The sequence below is a fragment of the Leopardus geoffroyi genome, chromosome A1 (assembly GCF_018350155.1).
Source record: "Leopardus geoffroyi isolate Oge1 chromosome A1, O.geoffroyi_Oge1_pat1.0, whole genome shotgun sequence".
NCBI classification, from domain to species: Eukaryota; Metazoa; Chordata; class Mammalia; order Carnivora; family Felidae; genus Leopardus; species Leopardus geoffroyi.
The window spans coordinates 29088206-29113531 of record NC_059326.1 but is presented as its reverse complement, the minus strand read 5'-3'; the positions used below and the strand labels follow the sequence as shown (position 1 = coordinate 29113531).

Here is a 25326-nt window from a genome sequence, read left to right as displayed (position 1 = left end):
CGCCAAATAAAGCTTCATAAAAGATACCATGCATGAGGCATTAAAAATATATTAATTATATTCAATGTTACTCATCTACAGCTCCGTGGCTATTGTCTTTCTTGTTCATTTTTTTGTTCTTAGATCCAAGCATGATCCCTGCATATTTTGGCAACTCAAATATTTGTTGAACTGGGGTTTTAGAACGACAGTAAGATAGCCTCCTGTTTAGATGAAGATTTAAAGAAGTTGAAGCACAAAAAGATCATTCTGGTATTTTCCATTCTACTTTTCAGTTGCCTTTAGTTAACTTTTATCCAGAGAATCAGTTTTGAAATAACATCAGAACTCAGTTTTATTTTTAATGTTATTTTTTTGTCACAAACATCTGACAGCCTTGATTTTATAAGTTCTCAGGCTTCTTGCCCCATGACCAAGCATTATATGAGCACACTGTGCAAACCGTAAAATCATGGAAAAGTTTAAGCCAATCTTTGGACTTATAAAAGCTTGGTAACTCAGTCTTTAACTTATTCTTGTGATAGAATGCAGTCCGTAAAGAATCTGGACTGTTCTCTTTCTATCTGGCACCTCCCTAGAGAACTGATTTATAGATCTTTCTTGTCCTTCTGGTCCAAACAGACCTGAAAGCACATGGAATTTAGGTAGACTGCATATTTATTAAAGCTAATCTGGAACCAGTGAAAAAATTACTAGGGGAGGAATTTTGACTTATTACTACCTGTTATTTATACCAAATAGGTTTTTTAAAAATGTTTATTTATTTTTGAGAGAGAGAGAGAGAGGGGGAGGGAGAGAGGGAGAGAGAGAGAGCATGAGCAGGGGAGGGGCAGAGAGGGAGCGAGAGAATTCCAGGCAGGCTCCATGCTGTCAGTGTGGAGCCGAAAAAGGCAGGGCTCAGACTCACAAACAGTAAGATCGTGACCTGAGCTGAAATCAAGAGTCAGACGCTTAACCAACTGAGCCACCCAGGTGCCCCTAAGTTTATTTATTTAGACATGCGTCCAAATAAGAGAGAGTGAGAGGAGGGGCAGAGAGTGAAGGAGAGAGAGAGAATCCCAAACAGTCACTGTCAGCACAGAGCCTGAAGTGGGGCTTGATCTCACAAACCATGAGGTCATTGCTTGAGCTGAAATCAAGAGTCAGATGCTCAACAGACAGAGCCACTCAGGCGCATCTGCCCCAATCGTATTTTCAATAGACTCAGGCACTACGTTGAACTCACCACCCTCAGTTTACCTCCCACTGCTCTCTGGTCTATGCATGGCCCTTTTTTATTTTATCTACTTGGGTGTTTATTTGTTGATAATATAATGAACACCCGTGAACTCATTATCCAATTAGAGAAGGAATACACCGACCATAACTTCCATCTTCCATATGGCGCTGTCCTGGCCCATTTACCCCCTACCCTGGACTCCTTCCACATGATGTAACCACAATTCCAAATTTTGTATTTTGTTCATTCTTGATATAAAATATTTTTTTATCACACATTACATGCATGCAAACCATATAATGATTAGTTTTAATTGTTTATGACTTTTATAGAAAAGACATTATGCCATGTATAATCTTCGGGGACACTGTTCCCATTTCGTTTTCTATTACTAAGAGTCATCCATTTGTTGTGGCCGCTGTGATTCACTAATCTTCACTGCTATGTCATATTTTATCACGTGAACACACCAGCATTTACCTATCTGGTCTCCTGAACACTGGAGTTTAGGCTTTCACATTTCTTGCTGTAATAGAGAGCTGCAGTGGAGATTCACATATGTGGTTCTCTCTCCTGGTGCCCACCTGCTGGAGTTGTCCACGGTTTATACCTAGGAATGGAATGTGGGATGATGGCAGGGTCTATGAAACCCAACTTTGCAAAACAATGCCAGACTGTTTTCCAAAGCAGTTGTAGTAATTTCTACTCTCACCAGCAACGTGTAAGACATCCTATTGATCTGCCCTCTTCAGAACTTGGTATTGCCAGATGTCTTAATTTTTGTCCATAGAATGGACGTAAAGTAATATCTCGTTATGGTCTTGATGTGCATTTCCTAGATTATTTACAAGGGACTCAATAAATGGAACAGAAAAAAATGATTATCCATGTGAAAAGTAAGTCAGATCCTAATCTCACATCAGACATGCAAATCAACTCCAGATGGATTAGAGATTCAAACGTCAAAAGCAAAAACCTGAATATTGTTAGGAGAAAATATGGGTAAATATATTTAGATCTTGGGGGTAGGGGAGGATTTCTTAAACACTGGACACCAAAAAAAACCTCACTATAAAAAAGAAGTGTGATGAATTTGACTAGAATGAAATCAAAAGCCTGTATTCATCAAAAGACATGGTAAAGAAGGTAAAAAGCTACAAATTGAGAGAAGACATGTCATATATAACGAAGAATCTATCAAAAATAGCTTAAGAATTGCTAAAAAATCAAAAAGGAAAGGACAACAACGCAGTAGAAAAATAGGCAAAAGACATTTTCATAGAAGAGGAAACACATAGAGCCAATACTCATGTGGCAAACTCAATTTCCTCAATTTTGAAAAGCATCTTTTGAGCGAAAACAGGAGAGTTTAAAAGCTACTACAGTCTTCTTCCAGGTTAAGTAAAAGCCAAACATCTAGAAAAACACAATGCAACCTTAAACGTTCCTCTAATACTCAGGGAAAAGTAAAACTCAAGGAAAGTAAAATATTTACTAATGTATTTTCAGTTTACTCTCTGATTTTGCTTATTCCTGTTGCCTTACACATTGTTGGCATTCAACAATGGTTAATTAATTGATTGATTTCCTGTGCCTGGTTCTCTGTAAGCCTAACTTTGATTTCTTTCAGACTTGGAACAGATGGGGCACATAGTTTTAAGACATTAAGAAACATTATAAAACGTGACCTTCCTTCTCTGAACTCTGTGCCCTGTTCGCTATAAGAATAAAGCATCCACGCGAAGGAAGAACTCAGATTTAATCTAAAAGGCATGGTATAGCTATGCAGAGCCCAGACCCTGTGGTTGGAAACAAAGTGCTTAGTCGGCATTGCGGCATTGCGAGGGAGAATCAGAGCACAAAAGCGGATGGGAATGCCCCCAGGGCCCACCCCCACATAGGGACCTTGAAATCAAACAAATGTGCTCTTATAAAACAGACACTATATTGTAAGGTGACCTCACAGAGCAGTAGTTTAATAAAGGTGACATTTTAGAGAGGAGGTACTTCGTTTGCATCAGATTGTTAACATGTGAGCTCACTGTATTTGATTGACAATTTTTTTGCTTAGGAAAACAGCTCAGGATATTAATATTTCTGAAGACTGGTCAGGAGGGGAGTATCTAAAGGAAACGGATGTGCTAATATTACCTTGTATTTTCTGCAGAAGCTATAACTTAATTAGTATAATCTTAGTGTTGGTTGGTTGGAAATTACATACTAAGAGACTTAGACTTTTGTTTTTTCTTTGACCCAGCAATTTATGAATTTATTCCATGAGTAAATTCATGACTTTATTTAAGGAAGCAATCATGAATGAGCCTAAATATATAGCTACTAAAATATTCATCAAAGTATCATCTGTAAAAATGAAAAAGTGAAGATAATCTGAATGTGGAAAATGGGGAACTGATTAAATTGTAGTCTATGCACATACCCATTAAAATGATGAGAAACAATATTTGAAGACATGGGGACTGATCTTATGGTCACAGGTTATAAACAGCATATAAGGCATGATTCTATTTAAAGCATATGCACCAATGTATGCCTAAAGAAAACAGACTGGAGAAGTATGCACCAAGCAGAAGAGAAAAGGCAGCACAAATAAATAGAGGGCCACAGGACAGCCACAGAGCACAGACAGATTGGCAGAGATAGAAAGATTATGAGTAAAAACACAAACACAAAAACAAACCAACAAAAACAGTAGGACAATATTCGTTTGAAGGAATTTAAAAAATGTAAGCTGGAATCAACTCTCAAAAAAAAGAAAATCAGAGAAGATTCTTTCTTACTGCTGCTGTAACTGATTACCACAAACTTAGCTGTTGAAGACCATAGAAATGTATTATCTTACAGGTTTGTGCATTAGGAATCCGGTAAGTATTCTCAGTGGGCCACAGTCAAGGTATTGGTGGAGCTGTGCTCCTTTGTGGAGTCTCTAGGGGAGAGTCTCTTTCCTTGCCATTTTCAGCCTCCAGAGACCATCCATACTCCTGGCTTGTTGTCCCTTCCTCCATCTTCAAAGTCAGTATCTCTGATCATTCTTCCTTAGTCACATCTCCCTCTGACTATAGCCAGGAAGGGTTCTCTGCTTTTAAGGATTTGTGTGAGTTGTCTCTTCACCTCAAGACCCTTAACCTTCATCACATCATGTTCATTCTGGCACATTACTATGCGGATTTGGACGGGACATCTTTGAGGAGCTGTTATTCTGGCTACTGCAGGACCCCTGTAAGCATAATATTTCTAAGATTCATCCGTGTTGTGCGTGTCAGTAGTTTCTTCTTCCTATTGCTGAGCAGTATTCTGTTGCATGAATACGTCATAGTTGTATGTCCATTCTTCTGTTGATGGATATTTGGGTTGTTACCAGTGTTTGGCTACTAGGAATACAAATCCATTTTTAGATTGTTTTTTATTTCTCTTGGGTATAGATGTAGGAGAATTGTTAGATTGCAGGGTAATCCCATGTTTGACTTTTCATGTGTTTATCGGTCAATCATACATCTTCTTTTGTTAGGTGTGTGTTCAAGTGTTTTGCCCATGTTTTGTTTTTATTAGGCTGCTTGCCTTTTTATTATTAGTCTGTAGATGGTTTTTGTATGTTCTAAAAACAAATCCTTTTTCAGATACATGTATTGCAATATTTTCTTCCAGTCTGTGGCTGGTCTTTTTCTTTTTATAATTGTCTCTCTGATGAACAGAAGTTTAAAGTTTTGATGAAATCTGATTTCTCAGTTTAGAGTGTAGAGTGAGAAGAGAAGGTCAAGGAGAGAACTGTAGGGAGGTCAGAGTTTAATTACACAGAGGAGGATTCTACAGGGTCCTGGGGGAAAATGGTGAGGTGGTTAGGACAAGTTTTAAGGAGAAAGAGTGGTCAACAGTGTGAATGTGGAAGAGAGGCCAAACAAGATAAAGAACTGATCTTTAAAAATGTAAAAAGTTGTGATTGCTTTACAAAAAGCTGCCTCAAGTCTTTTTCACACACAGAAGACCTGTGTGACCAAATGGCCTTCTGGAACCAGAAAAGTGTGTTAATCCTAGTGTAAGGCTCTATGGTTAATTTAAGTTCAGGGCTGGTGAAATACATATCCCCCACCCCTCCTCAGGAAGGGACAAGATCACAGTTGAACAGTGAGGTCACTTATCATCTTTGTCAATATGGCCATGTGGCTGGGACCGTGGGAGCCCCTGGAATAGAAAATGGAACAAGCCAGAAGGCTCAGTGGACTAGAAGTTTAACCTTTGTCTTTTGTCTGGTTCTACAGAAGGAAAAAACAGAGGTGGACTCATGTAAGCAATAAGAGATAGGTAAGAGCATGTTAACCGAAGCATTGTTTGTGACAGAGAAAGATTGGAAACAATGCAAATGTCCATCAACTGGAGACTGGATATACAAACTGTTCTGCAGTCATTCAATGGAATTCTATTTGGCAGATTCAGTGGAGAAACTAGATCTGTGTGTATCAACATATGTGAAAACAATGTTGAGTGAAAACAAACATGTTGCAGCATTAAAGTAGTTATGTAAATTTTAAAACACATAAAGCAATACTATGCATTTTTTTCTGTAAACATATAAGTAAATTTAGTTTCACTATAAAAACATGGACTGGGAGGGTACTTACTGAGCTCATGGTAGTGGTTGTCTCTGGAGAGGGAAGGGGATAGGGCTGCGAAGGACAACCAAGGGGATATCGACCTTACCTATATTGTTATATTTCTCTTATTAAATGTAGTTGAAGCAATGAAAAAGTGGTCAATTTAATTTCTTATTAGTGAAGTGTAAATTAAAGCCACAGGAAGAAGAGGAAGAAGGAAGAGGAGGAGAAAGAGGAGGTGGAGGAGGAGAAGGAGGAAGAGGGGGAGGAGGGTGGGAGGAGGGGGAAGGAGGAAGAGGAGGAAAAGGGTGAGGGGGAGGAGGTAGAGACGAAGAACCACAGTCAGGTACCACAACACAGTCACTAGAATGTCTGAAATTAACAAGTCTAACAATATCATATGTTGACACAAATATGAAGCAACTGGAACTCTTACACATTGCGGGGAGTGTGGATTCATTCAATCACTGTTGGTTTGGAAACTGTTTCCCAGTATCTTTGAAAGCTAAATATATGCCTATCCTGTGATTCTGAAATTCCACTCCGAGGTATAAGCTCAAGAGAAGTGAGGATGGGCCCCAAAAGAAATTTGCAAGGCTGTTCATAGCACCTTTGTTTATGTTAGCGGATGACTAGAGATAATCAAACCAATTAAGTTATTCCACTTCTAGATATATATCCTAGAGACTCTTCATCATGTACACAAGGAGGCCCAAGAATACTTATTGTACAGCCACTTACAGGAGCAACAACAGCAAAATAACAATGCAAGTTGCCCACCAGCAGGACAACGGCTTAATACTGCAACAATATGGATGGATCTCAAGGACGTTATGTTAAGTGAAAGAAGCCAGATATAAAAGAACACATATGGTGTGATTTTAAGGAGTTTCACAATTAGCAAAACTCATTTCTGGTGACAGAATTCAGAATAGGAGTTACCATAGGGGTTTACTAACGGAGTGCTATTGACTAGAAAATGGCATAGGGACCCTTCTGGGGTGCTGACAAAATACTGTATCTTGATCCGGTTGGTAATCACACACGTGTATACATAGGGCAACTTTATCAACTATACACTCAAGATTTGTGCATTTGACTGTATGTCAGTTTTGACACACACATACAAAAAAATCCAAGGCAAAAATAACAATATGTTAGTTAACATGTGTTAATTCTCAGTGGTGGGTATAGAGTGCTATTACTTAATTCTCTATATTTTCTTTATGTTAAAATTTACAATCAGGAAAGAGAGAGAGTAATAGTTCTCCATAGCCAAAGTGATACCCATCCTAGGGGGCCCTCTGCCCAGCCATCTCCCCAACACGGGGGTGAGTTGACAACAACCAACCAGCCTGTGTTAGTGGATACAAGGTTATCTTCATGGTCACTCTCTCAGGAAATTGGTGTGGCTGCTAAAAAGTGGGGTGTTTTGTAGGCTCTTTTGAAGGTCAGTGTGGCTGATTCTTGAGCTGACAGGGACCCTGAGCCATCACGCATGAGCTGGACTAGAGCGCCAGCCTCCCTGCACCCCAGCCCTCCCCAAGAAGGCAGAATGGTATTTGGAGGGCAGTTCCGTGGTCTCAGCTTCCAGATTGGTTGCTGCTCCATTTAGCCCAGGGCATCACCCATATTGGGTGCATGGCAAGTCAAGAGGAAGGAAAAGAGAGGAACAAAGAATTTAAGGAGGTGGGAAAAATAAGAAAAAGAGGTAAAATGAAAGATGCATATGCCTTGCCCTGCAGCTTCAAGGACCTTGGTTATCTGCTTCCTTCCTTGGAGCCTCTTTCTCCTATGGGCTCAGCTCTTCACCTTACACTGTGGAGGAAGGGAGAGTGTGGTAAAGCCCAAAGTGGCTCCGAAACCAGACAGACCTGCCTTTCTGTCACTGAGTGGCAACCTGCTTGACCTCTGGTGCCTCCCTTTCCTCACCGGTGAAACAAGCATTAATTCCACCTCTCAGGGTCGCTGTAGGGGCTGGAAATGGGGAATGCTAGGAGGCTCTTCATAACGGGGAAAGGGGGGTAAGAAGAGGCCTCTCTTCCCTCTGAGGTCAGTTTTGTGGGTCAGAGACGCTGGCAGCGATGTCCAATAGAACTTTCTGAGATGATGGGTGTTGAGCACTTGATAGGTGTCTGGTGAGCCCTGGGGACTGAGTTTTTCATTGTATTCTATTTCAGCTGTTATATATTTACATAGTCACCTGCGACTAGTGGCTGCCGCAAGGGGCAGTGCAAGGAGAGTTATTCAAGGTCACGACTGCTCCCCCGCCAGGCGGCTGGGCAGGGTGGCCCACTGGTCTGGACACTGAAAGGCGCTGGGTATGCGCCGCATTTACGCAGTCATTTCTTCCCCTGAAAAAACTCTTCCTGAATAAAGTCGGGGCTGGCGTGAAAGCCCAGGACTGAGGTCAAACTCCGGGCTCCGGGATGGGAGTAATTAAGGTTTGTAACCGCGTGGACTCCACAACTTCGGTCCCTTCTCGCCCCCTACTCTCTCCAGTCTGCCTACAATCAGTAAGTCCCCTGAGGAAATGCGGTGGGGACACGGGAGCCTCCCTCTGCGTCTCTGCCACCCGTCTGGGCCTCCTAGGGCTACTGTATTCTTCGCAGCAAACGCTAGAGGCTCGGCACTTCCCATTTCACAGCTGAGGAAACTAAGGCTCCAGGTTAAGGGCGCGCGGCAGGAAGCGGGGGAGCTCCAGCCCAGCCGTAAACTCTTTGGGGCTCCGGTGGCGACTGGGGTTGTCAGGGCGCGCGGGCGAGGCGGCGAGTAAATATTTGGGGCTGTAACCCGGGATCCGGCAACTCACCGTCACTGCGGTTCCCCGGCGGGCGCGTGGCGAGGGCGGCGCCTGGGGGACAGGGGCGTCCCCGCGTGGCGGCTGGGACAGACCTCGCGGCCCCGCCCCGGCCCGCCTCCGCCCGCGGCTATAAGACGGCAGAGCGGGAGGGTGGCGGCGGTGGGAGAAAGAGCGGGCGTGCGTACCGTGCTGCAGGCGGCGCGGCGGGAGCGCGGCCGGGCGAGGGCGGTCGGCAGAGCGGGAGCGCGGAGCGCGAGAGCCGGCCCGGAGCAGCCCCGGCGTGGGCGCGAGCGGCTGCACCGTTTCCGAGCCCAGCACCTCCTAGGACCCTCCGCCACGCGCGCGGGGCCGAGCCTGCCCATGAAGCCGCCCGCAGCGCAGAGCAGCCCCGCGGCGGCCGCGGCCGCAGGTGAGTGCGGGACCCTGAAAGCCCTGGCCCCGCGGGCGCGGTGGGGGGCGAAAGGCGGGGGATCCGGGGGCGTCCCTTTACCCGCGGGTCCCCATCCTCCTGGCGGGTTCAGCTGCCTTCCCCGCGCCTGGCTGGGGCCACTTAACGGGCGCAGCCTGACCCCGTCTTGCCACCGCTTACCCGTTCGCACGCGCCCCCGAGGGACGAGCGTGGGCACAAGTACCCTACAGCGCGTGGGAAAGAGTTCGGTCGCGTGGATTAGCTGGGTGACCTTTGGTCTGCAGCTTCACTCAGCGGAGGCTCAGTTTCCCCATCTCTAAAATGGGCACGATTCATACCACCGCCTCAGGGGCTGGTTGAGAGTATGAAAAGATAAGCAACGGGCAGTGACAGCGTGGCTGTCACTCGGCAGGCGCGCGCTGAATGTTAGTTATCTTGGGGAATGGTGGCGGCCCCCTCCAGGCCCGGGGACGGGATAGCCGTCCCGCCCCGGCACCTGAGTCCGTCATCCCTGTCCCCAGCCCCGGCCTTGGACTCGGCGGCCGCCGGGGACCTGACGGATGCGCTGTGCGAGTTTGACGCGGTGCTGGCCGACTTCGCGTCGCCCTTCCACGAGCGCCACTTCCACTACGAGGAGCACCTGGAGCGCATGAAGCGGCGGAGCAGCGCCAGCGTGAGCGACAGCAGCGGCTTCAGCGACTCCGACAGTAAGTGTGGCCCCACCGGGGAAGGCGCGGGAGCGCCGGGAACTCCCAACCAGGGGTCCTAGGGGCTCGAGTCTCAGTCTGCTTCTCTGGAAGCCGAGGGGTGGGGAGCCCAGCCAAGCGAGCCCTAAGGCTCCGCGCAGTCCCTAGGACGCCCGCAGACAGGCAAAACCCCCGGGTTGTCACGCGAAGGCTGTTGGAGGCACGCGGGTCTACCTGCTGCCTGCAGGTGTCCTGAGGCGGGAGGGTTTAAGCAGCTGCCCCGACTCAGCCAGACCGGGCTTCCGGGACCCAAGCCAGGCCTTCCCACCGTTACCTCCCCTCCCTTCCTTTGCCCTTTTCTCTCTCTGCATGTTTTTCAGAGTATGTGTAGAAAGTGCCACAGGAATGGGGGTGGAGGGAGACATGGGAGGGCACAATACCGAAAAATTTGTGAAACCAGAAGTTTCATAAGCGGCTGTTCTTGGGATTTTTGAAATAACTTCTTGCGTTTTCTTCTGGCTCCGAGCTCCCAGACCGGCTGGTGCCCTGCATGCGGTTTTTGAAAGACTCCTTGGCACGGCGGGGCTCGAGTATTTTCGGAAGTGTCCTTCTTCCTTCAGGCAGGTCCACCACCGGGACCGCTGGCTCCCACAGCTACCCCCACCCCCACTCAGGCTGGAGAAGGAGCCAGAGAGCAGATGGGCACAGAGGTGCTTCCTGGCGGCTTTTCTCAGAAGGGAGACTACTGCAGGGTCTCTTTGTCTTAAACAACCTTGCAAGTAGCCAGACAATTTGTTTTTTGTTTTTTGTTTTTTTTTGTTTTTTGTTTTTTAATTCGAGAACAAGTGGTCTTTAAGGATTATGGATATCTGTTTAGGCATCAGATAGCAAATTTGGTGACTTTTCAAATTGTTGGTTTTCAAATTCCGGAAGACTTACTATTTTTCAAAGTGAATTAAAATTTTTCTGACTTATTCTTGAGACTTCATTCCCTAGATGGGTTACCAGCACGAATGTCACTCCCTTTGCTGCCCTTGACTCTGGAAGTGAAAGCAATGACCCAAGGACCTTTCCTTGTGATTCTCTTCTTTTGAAATCTGAAGCTCTTCCTTGTTCCAGAGCAAAGATATAGTCCCAGACCCCACCGTGAGCTGTCCTCCCGAGAATGAATAAAAGTGCTTGACACCCTGTTCAGGGTTTGAGTCAGAAACCTGAGGTCCATCATGACTTTCCTTGGCAGTCCTGCCCAAGGGTTAGATTTAATTGAAGCTTTTGAAGTGAACAGGGATGGAATAGTGTGCTGCTAATATTCTGTTTTGCATTTTTGGACTTGATTGCTAATGACCAGACCACTTGTTTTCAATTTCAAAGAGAAATCTCAAAACTTCTGAAATTTGTCTCAAAGCTGTGGCCAAACTTAAATATGTCTTCTTTTGCTGGGTCATGGAGCAAGTTATTCATCGAGTGCAAATTCTCTCTCCCACAAGAAAGAAAGCTGGGACAGACTGTCCAGTACTGCACTATTGCAAAGAACAAGTCCTTTCTGACACAGGGCCTCATTTGGCTAGGATGTGGTCTGAACTTGCCCATCCTGGGTGATTGCAGCTCCCTCTGGGTAGGGTTTCAGATCTGGGACCTGTTTTCAGGGGCCTCAAAGAGAGGGTACTCAGAAACCCATCCTTAATGGTTTTGGGGGAGAAATTTGGAATAATCTATAGTTTCTCTTGGGGTGTATGTGCGTGCATGCATTTTGCTTTCTGCCCTTGTTGCTAACTGCTCAGCTAACCCTTAGTTTGGTGGCTAGAGAGTAATGGGGAGGGTATAAAGAAGGCCCAGATGATATTTGTCTTTTTTATAAATGTGTAGCTTATCCCCCATAAGACTGGTTAGAAATAGTCTTGGCAGAATCGGTGTATATCTAAACAGTAATTTCTTAAGGAAACATACTGTGTGTATCTTAACTGCCACCAAGTACTGAGCACAGACATTTATTATGCATATTTGTCTGTTCAATGCTTTTCTGAGGAAGAGAATGTTTGAGAGAAGTAGATCCTACTGAGATTTAGGCCACCAAAAGGGAGACATACCAGGATAATGATAATAAGAGCAGCTCAGTTTTACCAAGCCCTTACTATGATTATTGTTATTATTTATTAGCTCTTATCAGTAGTGATTTCTTTGTTGGGCTTTAACTGTGTTATCTCATATGACCTCTACCACAGTCCTATAAGATAGGCACTGTTATCTCCATGTTTCTGATAAGACAGCAGAACCACGTGAGCTGTCTCTAAGACCTTGCTCTGTCACCATGGATGGTTGGCTGGAATGGGAACCAGGTCCTCAGGAATAGACCTGAAGTCCCGTTGGACCCAAATCATTCACCTGTTTATCAACAGTGGTTGTGTCTCTTCAAGGCAGTCGACATCAGGCTGGGTCCGGAGGGTCTTGGTTTCTACAGCTGTAAAATGGAAAGGATGCTATTTAGTAGTACTATTAGAAACATCCATAAGCTCATGATGAGGAAGAAAAAAATCACTGTTTCATGCTCTCAAGAAGACATTAAAATGCATACATCAGGCTCTATCACATAGGTCAGATGTATTTGAGCCAGTGTCTTGCGTGCAAATGTTACCTATGAGCTACAAACCAGCAGTACCTTGATTCTCACTCTGCCTGCTACTTACTGCTCTATCACTCAGAAGATCCACCTCCCAAGATAGCTCAAAGTAGCAGTTCTGTTTTTTGAAGAACCCTTCCTTTTCTCATTAAAAAAAAAAAAAAAATTTGGGTTGCTTGCATACAAAGGAGAAACATAGATATTCCTTCCACCCGAAGAAGCAAGTTATTTAGATAGGAGAGAAGAACGGACATTTAAAAAGAAATACTCCTTCCTGGGCATCTGGGTGGCTCAGTTGGTTAAATGTCTGACTCTTGATCGTGGCTCAGGTCATAATCTCATGGTTGTGAGATCACACCTTCTGTCAGATCCAACTGGGCATAGAGGCTGCTTGGGATTCTCTCTCTCTCTCTCTCTCTCTCTCTCTCTCTCCCTCTCTCCCTCTCTCCCTGTCTCCCTCTCTCCCTGTCTCCCTCTCTCTCTCTCTCAGCTCCCCACCTCCTGCCCTGTACACACACTCTCTTTCTCAAAAAAAAAAAAAAAAAAAAAAAAAAAAAGAAAGAAAGAAAAAAAAAAAAAAAAAGAAACACTCCTTCCTGTTCCTACTGATGGGGTGGGAGGGGGAGGTCCTCCAAAGATGTGAAGAGGACCAAAATGAAAATTGCAAGATAACTCCACATTAAGGATGGCATTCAAATAGGGGTTGATCAAAACAGGCTGGTTCCTTTCCCCTAGACTTCGGTCCAGCAGGTGAGATCTCAGACACTTTAGTGGGAGCAGTTTTAACATCAGCAGTGGAAGGGCAGTGTTGTTCAAACTTGACCCTTAGAGGGATTTTAGGGGTTGTAAACTTCTTTGGTTTTAACTTTTAAAAAAATATATTGTTTTCAGTATTTTCAAAATTGTAAAGGCACACCATGATTTCTCAAATATGTTTAATGAAATTTTAACTCATAATTACTGGTTTTCTAAAAATTTTTAATGTTTATTCATTTTTGAGAGGAAGAGACAGACAGAGCACAAGTGGGGAAAGGGCAGAGAGAGAGGGAGACAAAGAATCCAAAGCAGGCTCCAGGCTCCAAGCTGTCAGCACAGAACTTGATGCGGGTTTGAACTCGTGGACCTTGAGATCATGACTTGGGCTGAAGTCAGACTAATGCCCAACTGACTGAGCCACCTAGGCGCCCCTTTAATTACCAAGTTTTAGCCAATGTGTTAATTTATGTTTCCACTGAATGATTTTATATGAAGTTTACAGTATTACCTTGAACTTTAAATGGTGGTATGAACTCCTATCTCTGCAGTATTGGGATTTCACTTACCTTTTTTCCTTTGAAGAGAGGAAGTGTTTTGCTACTTAACAGGAAGGGTCTGAAGGCTGCTGGGACTGCAAGAGATATTGTGATGTTGTGGAGCCGTTTTAGGGAATGAGGAACTGGCTTCTTTCAGCAGGTGCAAGACCAGAACATTTGTATATCTTTTCCTAGTCTGCTCCAGCTTGGCCCTGAGAGAAGGTACCTTGTGGACAGTGGGTGTTAGCATGACAGGTAGCATATTGGCTGATTTGGCATAGGAGATCCAGAGACTGGAATCTGAACTTGTTCAAGCCTTGAGAGAACAAGAAGTTAGGAGCTCTCGGGCTGCCCTGGCACTGTTAGGAATTCCAGATGGGTGACAGGTCTCACTCAGACGGAGACCTCGAGAGGTGTCCAAAGGGACCCAGTGGTCAGGGAAGCTGGGACAATATTGGTGAAAGGAAAAGGGCTCTTTCTTACTCTATCCTACTTTTAGTGAGGCTTTCAGGATTTAGATTTTGTGGAGGAGATTCACCCCTCCCCACCACCATTCACTGTGGCAAAAGGGAAAGAGGTCCAAGGCTTTCTTTTTCTCAGTTAATTACTATAGTTTGCTTGTCTTCAACGTGTGGGATTGTTCTATATTTACAGGAGCTCTGGGCAAGGTTTACTGTCTGTGGTTTTACTTCCCTCTGGAGTAGCACATGTTGGTGCTAACCCTAAATTACCTTTCTCCCCACTCCCAAACTAAAAGAGCACAACTACCTTTTAAACAAGCTTCTGTTTTTACAGCTGAGTTTCTCAAACTCTGTTGGTGCTCTTAAAGTTAGATCTTTGTATATTGAATATGCTTACATTTCATCTGATGGTGTCTTAGGAAACTTGGTACCTAAGTTTGAGGTTCCTGGATTCGGCACGCCAAGTTGACTGGCCAAGGACATTTCTGATGGGCCTTTGAGATGCCTGTGAGATGGGGCTTTAGAGCTGATTAAGTAGATTTTGTGGAGCCCTGAAATGTAGTCTTATCACCTGCTAAGCTTCCCCAAATCATCACTGATTGTGTCCTTGAACCCCTCTTAATGGCACCACCTGATATTGGGGTGGGGCCATAATACATTAATATGCTATCAGCCAGCAACACATTGCCATCATTTTATCAGACTAACAGGCTGTTGTTTTGCAAGGAATAGAGTTCCAGAGGCGTGAAAAGAACAGGAAGTTAGGCTTTACTTACCTTTTAATCTACCCTAATGCCTACCGTGAAGTCTTGTTCATTGAGGCTGCTTAATAAAAGTCCATGGAGTGAAATTTTATGGGATAAAGGAAAGTGATGTCTAGAGCTTGGGGGCACTTCTGTGTTGGTGGTTTGTTTTAGGGAGGTTTATTCGAGGGTGCCTCAGAAGATAAGCCTCTCTTGAGAATTTTGCTGCTATCTAAAGAAGAGGAGGAAGCCCAGGCTCAGAATCTTGCTTGTTAACCATTTGCTGTGGGACCCTTTGCTCTCCTGGACAGGTTATCCTCCATTTAACTAGGAACTTTAGAATAAAATCACGAAAACCAGGGGCGCCTGGGTGGCTCAGTCGGTTAAGTGTCTGACTTCAGTTCAGGTCATGATCTCTCAGTCCATGAGATCTAGCCCTGCCTTGGGCTCTGTGCTGACAGCTCAGAGCCTGGAGCCCGCTTCAGATTCTGTGTCTCCCCCTCTCTCTGCCCCTCCTCCCTGCTCACATCTCTCTCTCTCTCTCTCTCTCAAAAATAAACATTAAAATAATAAATTTAAAAAATCATGAAAATCATACATATCATACACGGAGTGGCTAGCTTACTATTTCCCTTTTGCTAAGGAAGAGACTAAGGCTCAGAGGTGAAGTGATTTGCACAGGGCCACGTGGTTGTAATATGGCCCCTTATCCCATACAGCTCTACTGTGGCAGCTTCTGCTTGGCCTTGTGGTAGCTTTGGGCTTCCTGAAGTTACTTTTTTTCATCTTTTTCATGAATGACGTATGTAGAATATTACCACAGGGTGGGACTGAACTGTGGGCAGGTTTGGCTTCAGGATGCTGAGGGTTCGCTTCCTGTTGATGGTTGAATATTTTGGAGCTTGGAGTTAGGTCTGGCTCAGATTGTGCACAGAAACTCATGGAAAGAGAGAGGAATCAAGGTGTGGCAATGAGCTGCTGTGTGAACTTGTGTGTGTGGTTGGTTAGGAGGTGTGGGGGAGAGGGGAAGTGGGGAAGTGAGTGTATGCTTGTGTGCGTGTGTGTGTGTGTGTGTGTGTGTTTGCGTGTATCTATCTATCTCTATATATCTATATAGGGGTATACCTATATATATATACGTATATATAGATAGATATTGTAGCCAGAGTTTTTTTTCTCTCTCTCCCTCATTGGGGGAGTAGCATTCCCCCATTCATTAGCAGTAAGAGGAACTTCTGATTATGTTAAGTTTGATTTGCAACTGAATTTATTAGGCAAGTAACAGCCAGTTTGTCTATATATTTTCTGAGTTTGAAGAAAATACTTGCATCAAAAAGGCATATTAGCACCAGGCTGTAAAGGCTAAGAGGTACACAGTGACAACATCCCAGTACCATGACTCATTCTCTACAGAGTCTCCAAACCACCTGAGTTTTTCCTGAATCCTCACTGGATTCTTTTTTTCCTACCATTTTGCAATGGCCTTTTTCCTGTCTAGATCATTCCTTCCCCGAAAGTTCAATGACATTTGGTCTACTTGCCTGTGAGGTAAACAAACTGTGTGTGCGTGTGTCCCTTCCCCCCAAAGGATGGCTGTATGTGGGTGTAAAATTGCTGAAAGTTGGAGCAGAATAGGGATGAAGTCCAAAGTCAGGGCAAGGGCCAGTGGTGCAGGGCTGGGTGGAGTGAGGTATGCTGGTGAAACTGGCTCTCAAGGGCCAAGTGTTTCTGAGAGATAGAGACCAGAGGTGTGGCCACGGAAGCCTGGGCCAGCGAGTCTCTGGGTTCGGCGGTCTGGGCCAGGGATGGGAGCAATGCTGTCAGGTGTCCTCAGAGCCAAAGATAATGTGCCAAACACCTCATGTTCTTTCCTTCTGGCTCAGGGGTTTGGGCACGAAGCCGGCCTCCACAGGGCTCTCTGTGGTTTTCCTGCCCCTGGGTCTTACCTCATCTTTTCCCCTACAAGTTTCTCAGGTTCTATTTGTGGCGATTCTCCTACCTATTGCGTGGTGACAAACAGTGACGCCCTGCCGTAGGTCTGCCATGGACATGGCCGCTTTCCTGTATGTAAGGGAAAGGCTTTCCCTTGAGAAAATCCAGACTGCTCTAGGGGTGGGCTCAGCTAGAAAAGTAAGCAGAAGGGCTTCCCCATTTGAGTTCCTGTGCAAGTGTCCTGAGACATGTTAATGGGCTGCCACAAAAAAGGTGTCCCATAGTTAAACTGGAGAAACAAGACTTCTCAGGGACATTGAAGCGGGAAGACCCAGTAGGAGTCTCCAAAGGTGCTCAGTGTTTCTCAAACTTAGTTGATCACATACATGGTTCTTCTTTCCCAAGGACCAGTATTCTGAGGAACATTTTTTGGGGGAAATATTATGTATGGGGTTTGGTATTTTGGATCTCAGTAGGTGTTCATCACCAAAGCCCTGAAAAGTGACTGTGGTCCTTTTAGGTGACTTAGGCTGGACCTCTGAGGGGAGAAAAGATTGTGAGAGTTGGGCATGTCTGGAAAAGTGGACAAGATAATGCGTAGGTCAGGAAGATAAGATGGCACTGGGGCCACCTGGTCAGAGTAGGGTGGGAGGAAAGGGAGCCAGGTGTAGGGTCTGAGAACTTGCAGTAGCCTTTTAGGGATGAAGCTGAATTATTGTGTGATGAGAAACCTCTGCTTTGGAAAACGCTTTTTATCTTTTATAACTTATTCATGTTCACTTTGAGTTATGGGGACCAAAGAAAGAAGTTTTTGCCTCCTCCTAAGTTGGAGGTCGTTGGATTCAAGTGAGTGAATCCCAAAGAGGAATAGAGTCCTGGCCAGGCCCTCTTGATTCAGCCGCCCTCTGTCACCTGAAGAGACTTTCCAGAGGTCATATCTGCTACAAGTGTGCCTGGCTTTGTGTTTTGTTTTAGCCAGGAAGACTGTTACTTTGTGACCTCACAGGCCACATCCTGCTTCCGCTGGCTGCTCTGCCTTTGAGCCCTTTGAGGGGGTGGAACTCAGCCACCAGCTCCCTTTTGGTGTCATGGCCACATGGCTGAACTGGCTGTGGGCTGGTTTCCTCATTTTTGGCAGGATTTAGAGAAGTAGAGTCTCAGAACTTCAGAGCTGGAAGGAACTTTAAGGATTATGTAGCCTTCCCATTTTATTGATGGCTAAGCCGAGGCTCAGAGATGCTGTCTTGCCCAAGGGCGCCCGAGTATCTAAGTAGCTGAGCTGGTTCCCTTGACTCCCAGCACAACTCTGCTTCTGGGACCTTGCCTTGCTCTTGCTCTGGTCTTTGGGGTACGGCAATAGAAGAAGCCACAGGATCACTCCAAGTGTCTATAATTGACAACGTCTAGAAGAAATATTTGTCTCTGACCCTCTAGCTTATCCTCAGAATGTAGGTTCTCAGGAAAACCAGGCCAAAGACAGTCTTGAGCAGTCAGGGAGGATTCTGAAGTATTGGGACCCAACCTTATGTTTGTATTTCGGGGAGTTCAGAGGGCAGAAGGGACATTTTTCAGGAGAGACGATTCTTTAGGTCTAAAATCCTGAACCAGCCCCCCACCCCACAATAGCCAAACATCGGCTCGGCTCTCAGACACACCTGGGCAGTGGGATCCTGTGTGTTGCAAAGGAGGCTGGTCTGGTCGTTATCATCCTGTCACACTCTCCTTTTTTTTAGGGAAGCAAGGCCTTCAGTGTGCCTGACTGGACACACACACACACACACACACACAGGCACACACCCCTATCTCAAATCATTTTTGGGCATGACTATAAAATCTGGAAATCAACCTGTTTTCTTTACAACTTTGCTCCTTTGGGAGATGAGCTGAAGACCATCTCGAACGAGTTACATTTTCTTTCCTGAAAGGTGCAGATTCGCTCTATAGGAACAGCTTCAGCTTCAGTGATGAAAAACTGAATTCTCCAACAGACACTGCTCCAGCTCTTCTCTCCCCCACCGTCCCTCCTCGGAAAGGTAGGCTCGTGAGTGGTGGTATGAGGGTTTTGGTTTCCTTCTTCTCTCACCCTTCCCGGTCTCTTGTCTCTTCCGCCTGACCCCCCGACCCTTCCCAAATGTGCAAAATAAATAGATAAAACTAACTCCTTCGTATGGTGTGAGGTGGAACTGTCCTTTCTCAGGATTCTGATCGGTGTAAAAATGAAATCACGTAATTGAGGGGCAAGGAACCAGATCCGCAGGGAGAAAGAACGCTTGTCTTTACGCTCTGCTTTCTCTCACGTGGTGTAATCAAGACCATGCCAAATGACAGTGCTCTCTCAGACTGGTTGGTTCGAGAATTGAAAACTCAGCAGTTAGGGTTTGCAGAAAGTGAGATCCTTTTTATTGCATTAACTATGTAGCCAATGCTTTCAGATTACCAATTTAGCAATTCAAGGGGGTCATCATCATGAGGCAAGCCATGATCTCACATGATTTAAAATAGCAGCTCCAGCCTGTCTCTACTGTGATATTAATAGACCTAAAAAGTTTTTAAAGATGCATGAGCAGTTTCTTATTTTTTGGAACTTGTAAAGTGTCTCCAGCTAGAGAGCTGAATGTTCTGTTACATTGGACAAGTGCCCTCTTGAAAACAAAAGGAGTTTTTCTCCTCAAGAAACATTATACTTGCTGAAAATAGTTGCAGAATGCAATAAAAATGGAACATGGTTAAAAAGAAATATGAAGATTCTATTACTTTTCTCACTCTTGGCATTAAAGGCAGAATTTCCCTCTTTTTAAAAAGAGTGATTTTTAAATTCTCCTCTCAACATAGCAGTGTTGAGCAGTCACTAGGGACTCTGCTGTTGTCCAGCTCTCTGCAAAACAGAGCTATTGAATTCAGAGAGACAGGGCAGTCTAGGAAGTGGCTGAAAACATACCCAGATTTGCTACCTGATCTTTAAGAGGTAGGAATTAAAGAAGGAGGAAAAAGCCCTAGTGGCAAATTGACTTTAAAAGCTGAGAACAACGAGCCATTTGTAGCCAGCCAGCAGGGTTAATTAATACAAATATCCAGGCACGCGTTTCGGACAAGGCATGAATGACGAACCCTACAGGAACGAGTATATGTCTCAGGATACAGAGGGAACAAAATCAAGACAAGGACTGGCTGCCTTGTCCTGACAGCTGGATGGGATGAGGCTGTCCCAGACCCGGAGGCCTCAGTTTGCCTTTCTGTACCATTCTGACAGAGAACAGTGGCTCCTCCTTCATTTCATACCGAGGGCTGTGGTATTGCCCTGGGGTGGTGGCACAAACAAGAATATGTCAAAGGCGAGGCTTAGTGGGAATATTGAATCTGGGTGTCCACTCTGCACTGTGCCATGCTTACCGGACATTTTTGACTGATAACTCAAAACCTACAGAGTCAAAAAAATCAAAACTTTTCATCTTCCTTTCCAGCCTCTCCTCTCCCCTGCCCCTCAGACTTTTAAAGTAGTGAAGGGAGATTCTTCTTCTAGGTTGTTGGGGTGAGGGTGGCACAGGGGATGATGAACTGAAAAAACACAAGAAGGGGACGTCTAGGTTAATCTTCAGAATCGGTGTCTGAGTTGACTGTAAATAAACATTGGAGCAGACATTGGGGTTGGTACAGGACAGTCTGAAATAACGTCTCTGAAGATCCAGAGATACAAAATGGGGTTGCATAATCCTGGGAACGGAGGGCTTCTTGAGCTGTCATTGATATGGAAACTGAAGGTCGACTCTTGTTTTTCAGCTAAACTAGGAGACACGAAAGAGCTAGAAGACTTTATTGCTGATCTTGACAGAACATTAGCGAGTGAGTACGCGCCTCGTATTAAAAAAATCAAACAGAAAACCAACCAACACCGCTGATAAAGTGCCATAATAGTTACCAGCTTGCCTGGGGGCAGGAAGTTACATCATTGGGCTTCTTTAGGTTCAGAAACAGGACCCTAGTGGCTCAGAAAGAAATTCTGAGGACAAGTTTGCATTAATGTAGACCGTGTGCCTTTCCAAACAGTGAGAACAGGTTACCAGCAAACAATGACATTTTGTTTGAAAAATGCAGAGTAGTTATTAGAGCAAGATTGGAGCTTTACCATCACTATGTCCTGGCAGGCTTTTTGGAGGAGAAATGAGCCGACTGACTACAAAAGCAATGTGCTAACAAGCCAGATGGTTCCATCCCATGGGCCAAGGAAGTGTTCCCAGGTTAGATCCAAGGATTTGGGGAGGTCTGACTTCTAAAGGGTTGAATCCCAAAAGAAAGAATTGGCCTGGGGAGACCCCATAGCCAAAGGCTCACACCAATTAGTGAAAAACCTGGATTAAGTACACACTACTTTGTGTCCCATTTGGCAGTTACACTAATGGTACCCCTTTATGTGACTGGAAATGTTGGGAACTGAAGATATCAGACCATAACTACAATGGGGGCGGGGGGTGTCCAGAAGACAGGGCCCTGAGAACCAATCTACCCACTCTGTTTCAAGAGGAAAGGATTACAGGAGCCAGAAGAATCAGCTAGGACTTCTGGGATAAAAGTTTCAGCAGCTCTACTCTTGGGGGGGGGGGGGGGGTCTCATTCAGTCACAGAGCAGAAGAATTTTGTCCTAGGGTCTTAATTTTTTTAATGAAAGAGTTGATTTTCCATAAGGAATGTTTTATGCTATCCTCTGCTAAATAGCCAGGTGTAACCTGAAAAATTAGATCCAAAGCTGGTTATGTAAAAATGACCCTGTTCCTCATACTGTTTCAGACAGACGTAAATCTCAAGTGGAAAGTCCTTGTGTATTTTCTACATTCTCTTGCCCGTTCTCTTACCTGCTATACCATCCCACATCAGAAGACCCACGCCTGTTTTGACAGAGATTATTGTAATTACAGCACAATTTGTATGAGACCCGTGGAACAAGCCTGCCTACTTCATGGAAATTGCAGCTGGCCGCCCGGTTGTACCAGTTAATCAGACATACATTACGTGGGAAACCTGCCATTAAGTGTGATGCTTTGATGCCTGTCTGCGATGGTGTTAAGCTCTGGCTAAGCCTAGGAATTGGAAACTCTTATGAGTGCATGATAACCTTATTTATCTCCTTTTAACAGGTATGTGAAACAAGGAGAAGTTCTGGGTCCTTTCATCCTAAGGGAGAAGCTTCAGAAAGCTCCGAGGACCCTGGTAAACTCAGCTACGGAATTTGCTGCCAGAGCAGACAGAGATGAGAACTCACCTACCAGGAGGCCATTCTCAGACTCGTTCTGAAACCAGCCTTTGATCATCTCTGGGCAATTTAGAGAGTGAAACTGACTTTGTTGACCAGCTTGCAGCATATTAGAACAGATGACCGACCCATGCTAATATTGTATTTTCTCTCAAAACATAGCTTTCCTGTAATTTAAAGTGCATTTATGGAAATATTTGTAATTAATTATATATAGTTGGAAACAGTAATATGCTTTTCCCAGTATAATATATTTTTGTATGCAAATAAAATTTGAACTGGAGTCTGTATGTTGTAAACTTTTTTTTTTTTAATTTCTTTCAATGTATTCTCATTCAAATAATGTTCTAGTGGGAATAACACCCCTCTTGATGCCTAATGAGGGCATTGAATGCTCCAGATCACTCTAGACAATAGGGTGGGGAAGTGTGACTTTGAACCTCATTCAGTACTCCAGAGGGAAATGCTGGTATACGATTCACGGGAAATTTTATTTTATTTGGTTTTATTTATTTTTTTTAGGCTTGTTTATTTTGAGAAAGAGAGAGTGGGAGAGGGGCAGAAAAAGAGGAAGAGAGAAAGAATCCTGATGCGGGGCTCAATCTCACAACTGTGTGATGGGGACCAGAGCTGAAGTCCAGAGTCTGACACCTAACCCGCTGAGCTACCCAGGCTCTCCTCGTGAGAATCTTAATTTGAGGGCCATGGGTTGTTTTATTGACTGAGGATTGTGGTTTCGATGGAAGTTGGGTTTCTCTTCTACCTCTCTTCTCCTCATATCTTACCACCTTTTTAGGTGCCATGGGCTCTTTCCTTCAATTAAGGGAAACACTATTTGCACTCAAAATCCAGGACTGAAATATGAGTGAATGTTGGGGCAGCTGGAGGACTTGAAAGTTATGGTGCTCTTACCAGATCTGTGTGTTAGGGAAGAGCTGATGGCACTGGCTTGATACTTAGGTTCAGGTGGCTTCTGTGGAGCTGGAGGGTCCAGATGCAAGGTCTGGGTGGGCTTTGCATGTGGAAGGCAATGACCACCCCTACTTCCCACCACCAGCCTTTTGGGGAGGATGGAGAGAGCACAAAAACAGGGAAGTTCATAATTTTCTTATCTGTGTTTTTCTATCTTTAAAACCTCTAAAACAACCAAGCATTACTTTGATAATCAGAATCAAGGCAGTTACAAACTCAATCCTTTTGTTTCTATAGGCCACAATCTAAAACATAACTCCTTGGAATTTTATTTATATCTTTGAGAGGTAACTATTATATTTGATCTGCTTTTTAGGGCATCAGAAAACTCCATGGCCTTTTCTTTAACCTTTGTCTTTTCCTCAGGTTCTGGGAAAACTTTGGGGTTGAGCCCCAAATATTTTCTTTATTTCTTTATTGAGATATAATTCACATGCCTTAACATTCATCCCTGTAAGTGTACAATTCAGTGGTGTTTAGTATATTCACAGAGTTGTGCAGCCATTGCCAGTACCTAATTATCTGTCTCTCTGGATTCGTCTATTCTGGATGTTTGGAATTAGTGGAATCATACAGTATGTGACCCTTTGGGTCTGGCTTCTCTCCCTTAGCATGCTATTTTCCAGGTTCATCCATGTTGAGCATGAATCAGTGCTTCATTCCTTTTAATGAGTGAATAATCACTGTATGGATATGCCATATTTTGTTTATCCATTTATTAGTCGAGGAACATTTGGGTTGTTTCTACTTTTTTGGCTAATGAATAATGCCATTATGAATATTCATGTACAAATTTTTATGTAGACATATTTAAAAATTTCTCCTGGGAATATACCTTGAAGTGGAATCGCCAGGTCATCTGATAATCCTATATTCAACTTCTTCAGGAATTGCCAAACTTTTCCCTTTTACATTCCCATCAGTAACATACGTGGGTTCTCATTCCTCCACATCCTCACCAACACTTGTTATTGTCTGTATTTTTGAATAAAGGCATCCTATTGGTTGTAAAGTTGTATTTTATTGTGGTTTTAATTTGCATTTCCCTGATGACTAATGATGTCAAACATCTACTTATGTACTTATTGGCTATTTGTATATCTTCTTTGGAGAAATGTTGATTAAAATCTTTTGCCCATTTTTACAAAGTTTATTTATTTTAAAAGAGTGCAAGCAGGGGAGGGGCAGAGAGAGAGAGAGAGAGGGAGAAACAGAGAGAGACAGAAACAGAGAATTTGAAGCAGGCTCCAGGCTCTGAGCTGTCAGCACAGAGCCCGACACAGGGCTTGAACTCATGAACTGTGAGATCATGACCTGAGCTGAAGTTGGATGCTTAACTGACTGAGCCACCCAAGCTCCCCTCATTTGTCCACTTTTAAATTAGGTTGTCTGTATTTTTATTGAGTTGTAGGAGTTTTCTATTTTCTATGTATTCTGTATACAGGTCCCTTATCAGATATATGATTTGCAAATATTTTTTCCTATTTTGTAAATCATGTTTTCACCTTTTTTGTGTGTCCTTTGAAGCTCCAAAGTTCTAAATTTGATGACATGTAATTTATTTTTTCTTTTTTCACTTGTGCTTGTGGTGTCATATCTAAGAAATTATTGCCTAATTCAAGGTCACAAAGAGTTACTCATGGTTTTTTTTAGGAGTTGCATAATTTTTTACAACTCTTACATTATACAAGTCTTACATTTAAGTCTTTGAAGACTTTGAGCTAATTTTTGTATATGATGTGAGCTGAGGTCCAGCTTCATTCTTTTACGTATAAATGTCCGGTTGTCATTGCACTATTTGTTGAAAAGTCTATTTTTTCCTTGTTGAATTGTATTGGCTCCCTTGTTGAAAATCAGTATGGGTTGATTGATGGACTCCCAGTTCTCTTCCAGTGATCTATATGTTTACCCTTATTTTAGTAGCACACAGACTACATTACTGTAGCTTTGTAGTATATTTTGAAATCAGAATGTGTGTGTCCTCCAACTTTGTTCTTCTGCAAGATTATACCGGCTGTTCTGGATTTGTTGCATTTTTATGTGAATTTCAGGATCAGCTTGTCAATTTCTATAAAAAAGGCAGCTAGGATTTTCCTAGAGATTGCACTGAATTTCTAGATCAGTTTGGGTTGCCATCTTAGCAACATTATGTCTTCCTTCTAATTCATGAATGTGAAATAGCTTTCAGTTTATTTAGGTCTTCTTAATCTCTTTCAACTGCTTTGTAGTTTTCACTGTATGAATTTTGCACCTTTTTGGGTCAAATTTATTCCTAAGTATTTTATTCATTCTGATGACAACGTAAGAAAACATTTGAGAATTGTTTTATTCCATAATTTT

At 43.9% G+C, this 25326-nt stretch overlaps 1 protein-coding gene and 1 long non-coding RNA gene across 2 annotated transcripts; one reads left to right on the top strand and one right to left on the bottom strand.

The window, feature by feature from the left end:
• Window positions 1-1223: 1223 nt before the first annotated feature.
• Window positions 1224-12482, bottom strand: LOC123598072. The gene is made up of 3 exons (XR_006712382.1): window positions 12409-12482; window positions 12107-12182; window positions 1224-1829 (listed from the first exon to the last, which is right to left on the bottom strand). It is a non-coding gene; the product is annotated as an uncharacterized LOC123598072 (long non-coding RNA).
• On the top strand, window positions 8764-22297 carry RGCC (regulator of cell cycle). Its single transcript, XM_045477848.1, has 5 exons — window positions 8764-9038; window positions 9560-9745; window positions 18695-18802; window positions 20547-20609; window positions 21899-22297. Exons 1-5 carry the CDS (start codon window positions 8990-8992, stop codon window positions 21904-21906), a joined length of 414 nt encoding a protein of 137 aa, XP_045333804.1. The 5' UTR covers window positions 8764-8989; the 3' UTR covers window positions 21907-22297.
• The last annotated feature ends 3029 nt before the right edge of the window (window positions 22298-25326 follow it).

Bases quoted from the DNA above. Each gene is read 5' to 3' on its own strand.
- RGCC (XM_045477848.1), top strand. From the start codon at position 8,990: ATGAAGCCGCCCGCAGCGCAGAGCAGCCCCGCGGCGGCCGCGGCCGCA. The intron at 9,039-9,559 runs GTGAGTGCGGGA...CCCTGTCCCCAG, and splicing joins CGCGGCGGCCGCGGCCGCAG to CCCCGGCCTTGGACTCGGCG. The intron at 9,746-18,694 runs GTAAGTGTGGCC...CTTTCCTGAAAG, and splicing joins CGGCTTCAGCGACTCCGACA to GTGCAGATTCGCTCTATAGG.